At 41.5% G+C, this 10,902-nt stretch overlaps 1 protein-coding gene across 1 annotated transcript; it reads left to right on the top strand.

Annotated features, from left to right (window-relative positions):
* The first annotated feature begins 3,327 nt into the window (after nt 1-3,327).
* Nucleotides 3,328-10,902, top strand: LOC119323370 (nucleolar GTP-binding protein 1-like). Its single transcript, XM_037597009.1, has 14 exons — nt 3,328-3,597; nt 5,554-5,677; nt 6,438-6,558; nt 6,670-6,734; nt 6,809-6,922; nt 7,097-7,171; nt 7,868-7,906; nt 8,045-8,116; nt 8,278-8,391; nt 8,801-8,872; nt 8,978-9,014; nt 9,760-9,872; nt 10,043-10,252; nt 10,391-10,902. Exons 1-14 carry the CDS (start codon nt 3,434-3,436, stop codon nt 10,481-10,483), a joined length of 1,413 nt encoding a protein of 470 aa, XP_037452906.1. The 5' UTR covers nt 3,328-3,433; the 3' UTR covers nt 10,484-10,902.

The following is a 10,902-nucleotide window of genomic DNA, read 5'->3' as shown; positions in this document are numbered from 1 at the left end:
TAGGAAGCCCTCCTCAGGGCGTTTCTATGGTCTCTCTTGCGTTCTTCTTCCGTTTTATGCTCTGTTTGTAGGGTGTAATTCTGGATTTTATTTGGATCTGATATCATTAAGTGCAAACACAATAATTAGAGAATATAACAGAAACATGTTAGCAAATTGTTGAATGAGTAGGCAAATTATGATTACCTTGAATTTCATTTTCATTAATGAGACCAGATGTGGTCGTAGTTGTGATAGAAAATGTTGAAGCATCATGCGAGAATGCTGTATAGTTAGAGCTAGCTGGGTTATCTGGCGAAAAAAAGTTGTCCAAACACATGTTAGCTAAATGGTTTTGACATACCGAACATCATGGTTACTACTCTTTAAGCTTACGTGATGAATGAGGGGCAAGTGCATATTCATCTTGGACAATAGGTGTTTTTTTCCGCATACAGGAAGCACTTTCCAATGCACTTGTTTGGTCTATTTTGCAATAAGCTTGTTGAATTCGCGTAAGTTCTATGATGAAATTAAAGTCACATAATGATGACATTCATGTAATTATCTCTAAATCAAAATGAGAACACATAACTTGACAGATAATATTACCTTCTTTATCTCCAACACAAAGGACACCCGATGTGACCATCACATTATCCGGGTGTGAATGATCGTTAGGCGAGACTGATGTATAGTCCGAGCTAGCTGAAATATATGATTCAACAAGCATGGTCAGTACTTATTTTAATTATATAATAACTAACTAACTTCGTGCGAACACAACACATACGGGACGTGGATCAATTTACCAACCATGATAATCTCGTGTGGGTTTAGTTCTCTCCCTATCTTCGAGCACATTTGTGATATCACATAGAGATTGGCGACGGGCAGACTTCCCATTGAGTTGTTGGTTACCCAAACCATCTGATATATTATTGCGATAAGCAGCCCGCCTACGAGCGTTGATAAGATCCCTATGATCTAATAAGCAACAAAGAATGAGCATAATATAATCTCTTACCAGGGATACAAGCACAATATTCACTACTAAGCAACATGCGTGTGCACATCAAACTAAGAGCATCCTTCAACCTTACCAGATTTTGCAAGTATCAGCTGATTCTCATTTTGATAGCTGATAATATCCTCATTTCGTTTAATCCGATAAGCAGCACGCTTCCTTGCATTGTACTGCTCCCTTGCATTTTTGGCATATATTTTGCATTCATTATTTAATGATACAGTTTCATGATGTTCGGAAGCTGTGTCCTCTGCATTTTAAAATACAAATAAAAATACAAATAAAATGACGGTTGGGAAGGTGGATATCATGCCTATGGATACCTTGAGTACTATCTCGTAGCTGCATCTTATGAATAGCATGATCGAGTGTTAGGTTGGCTGTAGCTGCAAATGTTTGACCATCATCATGGTACCCAGACCATACACATTCTGATCCATCTGTACAGTTTAGTAAGCATGAATACAAATTCAATATTTGTCTGGTATGCACGCAATCAATCATGTACCTGTCTCCGTCGTGTAATAAGGGCCAACATTTGCAGCTATGGTTACGATGCTTGGATTACCATCCTTCAGTTCTGTCTCCCTCGTAGGTGCTGCAAGACATTAAGCATGGTACAAGTCATGGTTACACTTGCACATCAGGCATCACATCACAGTATTTTTCGCACTTTATATACCGGGTACAGTCGCGCAAATAGCTTCTACTTTTTCATCAACGGGTATCAAGCTTGCATTGCATTCTTCAGCATTTTTTAAGGTCGTATGATCTGCAACGCATTTTGCAAAAATCTCAATATTAGCATAAAAGCAAGTATTCATAGTACAGTGAACACTACCTGTAGCTACAACGTCTTCTTGTTGATGTTCACCGGATTTACTTCTTGCATTACCCATTCACAAATGAAATGACCGCTACCTTCGATGTTTCTGTGGCTGTGGTGTTTTTGAGGCCCGGGAAAAACATAAAAGCTACAATGATGGGACGGATAGAATAGATGCAAGACGAAAGCAAGAGAGAAGGGGAACTTGAAGGCATGAATAAGAAGGTACATACAGTACATGTTTATGCTCATTGCATTCAAATATATAGTGTAATTGTTATTCAACGATCAACAATCTTTTCATTCCTTGCAATGCCAATTGGTGCTGGTTTTATTTCTTATTGGCCCTTTCTTGGCCAGGCCCGTGCGTTGAACCTTTCTTGGTGCTCACACTGGTCACCTTTCGCCTACGCCCCACTATCCACTATAAACTGAGGTAAACTGCTTTTCTTGATGATCCTTAGGTGTAAATGCACCAACAAGGTGATAGTACAGTTTCTGATTCTGTAATCTAACCTCACAAACAAGTTAATCAAGATATATGTGATGAATAACAAGTTAATCAAGACATATGTGATGAATAACAAGATTCTGTACGCTAACCCCGTTGCAACAACTACTGTATGGTGCTTTCTAAGTGAGACAATTTGATGTTTTATGCACCTTCTCATCTGTAGGGTGACACGATAGATATTCTGTACAATTCGTGATCTGTGTGTATGTGATGGCTGTGTGTAGGTGTTGGCTTTCTGATCTGTTTTGTATGTAGATACCTGGAAGGCGTCTGGCGGCGGATCTTGTACGCCGCAGGCGCTGGATCATGAAAGGGATAGCCGGCGCCACGTCCTGGACCTGTCCAGCGTCAGGTCCTGAAGGGGATCCGCGCCGTAGCAATGGATACCGGCGGCCTTGATTCGCGCCGGATCCTCGAAGCGCTCAGCGGTCCTGCACAGGACCAGCGCCGGAGCGGTTTTGATCCGAGATGAGCGCGCAGGGATGGCGGAGAAGGACGGATGGGCGGCGGCGGGTGGAGGGCGAAGGACCGATCGGAAAAAGAACACCAGGCCTCGCTTGAGGGCACGAGACCTGGATAGTTTCCGCATACTGTTTTGATTTTTTTTCGCTGGTTAATTTTCGCCGGTCTGTGGTCAGTGGTTTTTTTTCATGAATGTCAGTTAATAAAGACGGGATGACGTGCGTGTGCGGGACTATATCGCGCGGTTTTATCTGGTTTTCGTGGCTGAGAGGGAGGTGGGAAGAAGTACCAAAAAAGGCCGGGTGAGGTGGGACAAAAATAAAACCCGGAACACGACCTACCAACTGGTACATTAGGATTAGAGACTGCGCGATGTTTTTTTTTTTTTTGAGAAATAGAGATATTGCGCGATGTGAGTGACGGCGTTGTGGTTGGGCCAGGCCCACTACCTAAAGATTCGGCAGGGAAACCTAGAACCCACAGGCATCTTCTTCGTCCAGCCTCCCTCCCCTCATCCAAAAAAATAAAAAAAAAGAGGAAAATTCTTCGCTCAGCCGCCGCAACAATCCATTCCCCCGCTCCCCACGAGCTGTGTGCGTGCTGAATCGACTGCGCGTGCGTAGCCATGGCCTGGCTGCCCTCCGGCGCGGCGGCCGGCCCGGCGCTGCGGGGAGCGCGAGCCTCTCCGGCGCTGTCGTCGGGTGTGGCGGCCGCCGTCATGCTCTACAAGCGCGCCCTGCCTCCGTCCTCTCCGCTGCACTCCGCCCGCCCGTCCGCCGCGGCTCAGAGGTCAGCCCCTGATTCTCCACACGCGGTCTCCCCGGAACGGTGTGCGTGCGTGCCCCCCCTGAGCTAGATTTTCGTTATCCCATTACTTCGACTTGGGACTGGAGGCGCCTTCTGTATGTAGGCTGGGGAAAAAATGACTGCTTGGTCTATGAGATGAGGTTACACAGAAGCGAAATTGGTACTGTAATTTTAGTTAGTGCACTCCATTCGTTTCTGTCTTGCTATCCATGATTCCAACGAAAGCCAATAACCAACAGCCAAAAATCAGCAGCAGGCTAGCAAACATAAAAAGTTCGATGTTGGCTCAGCTACAGAACCAGAGGGAGCTACTCTGTTGGAGAGGGAGAAGGGGGAGGGGCAGCACCAGAGCAGAAATCATGCGTTGCTGCCGGCGAGCTGCTTCAGGAGCCCTGAGCCCACCACCGCCGGCCGCTGCTGCTGCTTGCTGCCGTTAGGGGGAGTCAGGGACGACAGGGAGGAGGTGAGGATGAATGAGCTCTGCAGCAGGACTGCTGGAGCAGTCCTCAAGCTTGCCGGCGGCAGTACTGGAGCCTGAGGGGGATGAGCGGAGGAGCACTCCACCGCTTGCCGGCTGACGCTGGCCTGCTGCTGGATACTGGGACGGGGAGGATGCGAGAAGCACCATGCCATCTTGCCACCGATGAGATGCTACTGGAGCCTGAGAGGGGGAGGAGGCGAGTAGCCCACCACCGTCTTGCCGCTAGCTGCCAAGATTGAGTATGAAAGGGAGGAAGAGGATTGGGAGTTGAGTCTGTACAAAGGGATTGGGGTAGGCTAGGGTTAACATATGCCCCTTACTCAGCTTTGACTGGGCTGAACCGTATCTAGGAAGTATCATGGAACGTATCTGCATTTATTTTATTGCCTATATTCACCGACACTGGCATTGATACATATCGGGGCGTTGGGAACGAATCTGTATCGAATACGTTATCCGATACAAATACACTGGTGGCTGGACATATCGGTATTTTTTAGAAGTACTAATGAACCCCCTTTCGAGAGAATAGAAAACTTCTGCTCACAAATTACATCTGTGCACTTTATTATAGTTGCATTTGCATAGTCACAAAAACAATTGTGCACCTTATTCCTTAAATCACATGAAGACCTGGTTCGAAAAAAGATTCCCCCCTATTTAGGTCGACTCAAACTATCTAGTCTGTGTATTTCCTGTGTTTATCGCACACATTCTTTTCTTCTACATGTTTCTTCTGGAATTCATATTTATGTGATATTCTCTGTTGTTTTGTGATTCTGAAATAACCACTAAGCATATCATATTTATTTTGATAGACCGTGCCATTGTAAATCATTTATTCTCATTATCCATGGTAATTAGCTAAATATAGAATTTTACAACCATTGACAACAATATGCTGAAATAACCACTAAGCATATCACAGGAATTCAAATATAGAATAATCTCCCGGTCTTGAATTAAAACAAGTAAAAAACGGTCTTGAGCTAAATCTTTTAAATTCGGCAGTATAACCAATATATGTAGCATGCTGTTCTTCACCTAATAATATTATTTTTCTATTTTGTTCCAACCCTTTGTTTTCAGTTTTTTTTTGTGTGATATTCCCTTTGCTTGTGTGTGCACATAATCAAGTCGTACTTAGAATGGGCTGAAACACAACACCATCACAAATGAGCCAAAGGCAAGAAAATGGTTTTTGTCTAATAATTTTTGCTGATATGTGACCGCAAAGATCTTTACCCATCCAATCCAGGTAGCTCTTCCTCTTTTATCCTAGATTGTAATTATATGTAAGGTGTTAGATGACAATGAAGATTGAGAACCCATTAAGCTTCTCCAGTCTGAATATACTTTTAGAATATGAACTCTGTTGATGCAGCTATATTTATCTTTAAACTATTCATTTCGTTATGCTATTCTGAATGTCTTCATCTTTGGTACTTGGAATTCAGGTTTTTTTGTCAACTCTTGGAACGAGGGGCTTCTACGGTCTACTTGGGTCGTTGGGTCCATTCTGCAACATGCAGTGTTTCTGTAGATGACAGACCACATGTAGAGTTAACAGATGGATCAAATGTACATTTCTTCAAACCCTTCGCCGAGCATGTCTTTTTGAAATTTATGCCGCGTTCCATATTCAGCGATTTATTGCCGCATGCATTGCTGTCATGAAAAAACTACTTGTCTGGTGTGCTTACCTGTTGTTTCCTTATTTTCTATTTCATATTTTGGTAGTCATCATTTTGAACCAAAATTAGCATATTATTGATTGCCAAGATTCCTGTGTGTTATTTTTGTTTTGAGACCATATTTTGTTGGTGTCTATTTGTTCCTCTAACTTCTCTTGCCCGACCAATCTGTTTCTCTGTATAATGTATTAAAAAATAATCTCATGTGTATTGTCTAGTTTTTTTGCATTTTCACTTGAATTTTCTTTATAGCCAGAGTTTCTGCTTTGCTTAGTGGTTATATGATAGGAGTGTAGCGGGATTTACTTTGCGGGTGTCACTGGGGTCGTTTGTAAGTATACCGAAGCTGCATAATCTACAACAACCGTGGTGCTGTATTATACTTGACAAGTGCTAAATAACAAGGAGCTGGTTAATAGTGTAATATATATAAACCTCAAGTGCTGTGAAACTGAGTTTCTCTACTTCTGGCCTAATTAATTCTTGGCACCTCAAGAGCTGACATGTACTTGGTGCATTTTCTTATGTTATATGAAATTTCACACAAGAAGACTTATACTAGGCAAAAGTTACTTCCATTAGCACACAGTATATTTACTATCAGATGCATCATAAGTTTCTTTTGTTTGCTATATATGTGCATTCAGGGAGAACTTCTGCAAAAGCGTGAAATGGTTGGTGCATTTCAAAGAATACCTATGGTGATGCCTGCAACTGATATACTTATGTCAGCACAAAGAAAATCAAGAAATGTGCCACCCACGAAGGGTATTCTTCAATTTGACATATATTTTTTAGCATTTTTTCCTCTGTAGCTACTATGACATTTCACCCAGTTCTGGGTCACCTATTTTGTTCTAAGATCCATTTATTCTGCAGGTATACAAAACATAGCCAAGCGTGAAAGAAACAAAGGTGCAAAACAACTTGATGCCTTAATGAAGGTAAGTCCTCTATGTTGTTGCACTGCCAATTCAAATAGTTCAACTTGGTTACTGTGAGCTGTTTTGTTTTCTAGGAACTTTCGGTGCCACTGAGAACTTATACAGAGAACTTCCCTAGAAGGAGAGATTTACATCCTTATGAGAGATCTCTCATTGAGTTGACCTTTGGGGAGGGATATTATGAAAAGGTACTGTTCTTATGTAAGTTGCCCCTCCCGGTTCTGAGTATAAGCACTGGACTAATGATTACAGAACAAATGTCAAAACTAGCAGTGTTGCTAACTCTTCCAATTGTATTTGTCATGAAAGTTCTTCATATTACTTCTTGAGTTATTGTGATTTTATTGGTAGTGCTATGACAGGTACTAGGCCGAGTGGATGCTCTTAGGAAAAAGATAACTTCTGTCGGGAAGCAACATGCTTCTGTCTGTGCTAAGGTTAGCGTAGATGCAGACCTTGAGGGGCTACCCCATCTTCATTTGTTGAAACCAAACATTATCCTGTCTTTGATTACTCAAAGAGAAGGAAACGGCATGTTGAGAAAAAGCACCACCAAAATTCAGTAATCACATAATGAAGTATCCAACCACAACAGCCTAAAGAACAACTGCAATAGGGTAAAAGAGTGAATAGAAATTCAATGCGACACGAACATTACAAAAAGGACAGGATCAGATCATCTGCCTCCAAACTGATCACACCCATATGCTCTGTTAACTTCATTCCCACCTGTATCAATATTGTACCATTGCAACTATTCAGGTATTGTTTTTACTAAGCATTTGACAAGTGTCTTACAAACACATTTGGAACTAGTAACTATAACCATTGATGACACATAAAGCCATATATGTTTCAAAGTTAGATTGGCATTCTGATAGGAAATGATTACAATGAGCACATAATGTAGGGAAGATGATCACACCATATATGCACCGACATGCCTGGTAAGGTACTTTCGTCGTCCACTATGGGAACGAGGACAATTCAACAGCCTTTAGTATGCTATTCATTGTTGTTACTTACTAAGCCTAGATAGCCAAACCCTAAATGTTGTGAGCTTCTTCTCTTTCAACAAAATAGTAGCATAAATTTTGTAAATTTGATTCACGATCTACATTTGATATTGACAGTCTTTGACGAAGCGTGAAGCAGAGGAGCGACTCACTGAGGTTTGTTCAAGTTTAAGCACATATAAATAAGTGTCTTCCTAGACCCAACTATCTTTTGTTTTTTGTTCAAATGTATAATCAGTTTATTTACACTTCTTTCTCTGTTTGATGAGTTGGGTTGCATCTAATATTTTTTAGGGCCGGAAGGAACTTGAGGAAGTTTTCCAGCGTGGTCAGAATGCAATTGAGGATTTAATAAACGTTGCAAAGGTAATATTCCTTACTTTGTCATTGGAGATTTTTGTGGGCGAAAAACCAAGAAAATTATTATGGTGCCTCATAATTTCTTTCTTCACACTTATTTAGGCTTCTAAGATCTCTATTTCACTTATTATGTTAATAAGCACTGACTGATCAGTAAACTATTACAGGCTTTGCGTTCTATGCCAGTTGTTGATCCACATATACCAACACTTTGTCTTGTTGGATCACCTAATGTGGGGAAGTCGTCATTAGTTCGCATATTATCCACTGGAAAACCAGAGGTGACCATATCTCTAAGCAGTGAATAATGCTTGTTGCTTAATTTATCTGTAGTGTAGTTTGGCGGTAGGCACAGCTTCCTGATAATTCATGTATTACTGGCTAGTAATTAAGATTCTAAACAACTGTGCTCATTTACAATTCTTCGAAGGTAGCAATTTTTAGTACTCTTGTCTTATTCAGTATTAATGCTACTTTTTCTAATAGTTCCTCCATTGTATAGCACTAAGGCTTCTTGTTTTAGATTAACATCAAAGCACAAATGTTCTAATTTACTTCTAACCCATGTTGACAATGTTCTTTGTCTGGCCTTAGCCTAACTGAGTACCTTGTAGCCTCATTCTACTCTCCTTTCTTTATTTCAATATAATTTTGTGTTTCTTTTTCTTATTCTACCTCACCTTTCTGCAGGTCTGCAGCTACCCTTTCACAACAAGAGGGATTCTAATGGGTCATATAGTCTCCAATCATGAACGTTTTCAGGTTCAAACATATGCATTTCTATTTTATCTACTATTCAGAAAAAAATAATGCTTATTTCCTCTCCATCTGAGACCTGACGCCACTGAACAACCAAAATATTTGTAGGTTACTGACACTCCGGGGCTTCTCACAAGACATGATGGTTAGTCAGACTTCCCTTATTGAAGTAGTCATCGTATGCTTTGAATAAAATAAATATGGGAAACTGGAACCAAGTATAGATTGATTTCTCATCCCCCCGCCCTCCATACCGAGTACGTGATTCCGTACATAAAGTTTGCAGTGGCATGGTTCTAGTCTTCCTGTAGAATGTTAATTCATAACAAAATGTTCTCTGGTAAGTTACATTACATTTGTCAACACTACTATATAAGCCTTTCTTGTTGGGAAATGCCCTTTGGTTCCTGGGTGTATATACACCTGATATGGGAAAAAATAATAATAATAAAGTAAAAAAAAAGTTCAGATTTTTTTTTTGGAATAATCATGACTTCTTTTGCGCTAGTATGTAAACTTCCGCAAATAAAAACCACCGTTGACTTCAGGGCGAAAAAACAAAAAATATTGCTATATTCAAGTCACTATTCATGACTTCTTTCGTGGAATTTTTTTATATGAGTACAATGCAATGTCAAGTTTATTTCAAAAGTATTATCAGATTTTTTTGACTTTATATTGAATTACTATTTTTTTGCCATATAAGGTGTATATACACACAGGAACCAAATGTCTATCCTGGCTTGGTTCCAACTTGTTCAGAGGATTGGGTCCTTATATGTTCTCCGCATCGTACTTTTAACAAAAATTCCATTTTCTGTGCTAGGCTTCATTGCAGCTGTATTATACTAGCATTTCTTTTCTCACATCCCTTATTTTGTGGCTGACAGATGACCGGAATAACATAGAGAGATTGACACTGGCTGTCCTTTCTTACATGCCAATTGCTGTTCTGTATGTCCATGATCTATCTGAAGACTGTGGGACTAAGGTGGCTGATCAGGTGCATCTTTTATTTACCTCTCCATTTTTATTTTCGTTGTCACTTGTAGGTTCTAGCCTCCCAATATCAAACAGATGACACAGTCAGCCGGTCCGCGGTCAGCCCATCGGTTTTGCATTCTCCTACTTGATTGGTTGTACTAAACACAACTTCTTCCTCCTCCTTTGCAGTACATCACGTACAAGCATATAAAGGAGCGGTTTGGCGACCGTCTTTGGATCGACGTCGTATCCAAATGTGATCTTCTGGACAGGGCCACACCCTCCAGGTTTGACGATGCCGCTGATGATGGTGTCGACGATGAATTAAGGAGATACAGAGAGTTTGGACCGGAAGACGCCATCCGGGTGTCGGTGCAGAGCCAAATCGGAACGCAAGAGGTCAGCAAAACTCATGGCTGCCTCGTTAGTCATGAATCATCTTATCGGGCGGGCGGTTATTCGCCTCTTCATGCAACTGTGAAAGTCATGACCGTGTCCGGGCTAATATGTTGTATATATCTCTCCTTTTTTCCCCAGCTAAAGCAAAGGGTGCATCATCTGCTAACCTCTCAGAGGGCCCGGATCAAAGCCGCCGAGAGTGACGATGAAGGCGTCGGTGAAGTTAGATGAGAAGGGTTCGTGTGTTGGATGGTATTGTTATAGCTTAGCTGTTCTTGTGGAGGGCCAGCCTTAGCTCATTTAACATGCATGGCGCATCACTCAACATTGGAGGCATTCAGGCAGCCAGGCTCCCTCCCTGGAGCGTTGATCAGCTTGAACGTTTCTTCACGAGCTTCTGGTCCAGCGCCGTCCTTTGGTGGACGCGCGCGGTCAGGCTGGCTGCTGCTCTGGAAGTAGACCTCTTCAAACTTCTTCACCGACCTGTATGTACGGCATTTATATAAACGAAACGGCCCTCCATATGTATGTATGTACTCCCTCTCTATAAAGAAATATAAGAGCATTTAATCACTAAAGTAGTGATCTAAACGCTTTTGTATTTGTTTTACAGAGAAAGTATATATCATATAACAGCAACTTTAGCCGAG

This window comes from Triticum dicoccoides, chromosome 6B (genome assembly GCF_002162155.2).
Source record: "Triticum dicoccoides isolate Atlit2015 ecotype Zavitan chromosome 6B, WEW_v2.0, whole genome shotgun sequence".
Classification (NCBI taxonomy): Eukaryota; Viridiplantae; Streptophyta; class Magnoliopsida; order Poales; family Poaceae; genus Triticum; species Triticum dicoccoides.
The sequence above is the reverse complement of the archived record's forward strand: the minus strand, read 5'-3'. Positions and strand labels throughout refer to the sequence as shown.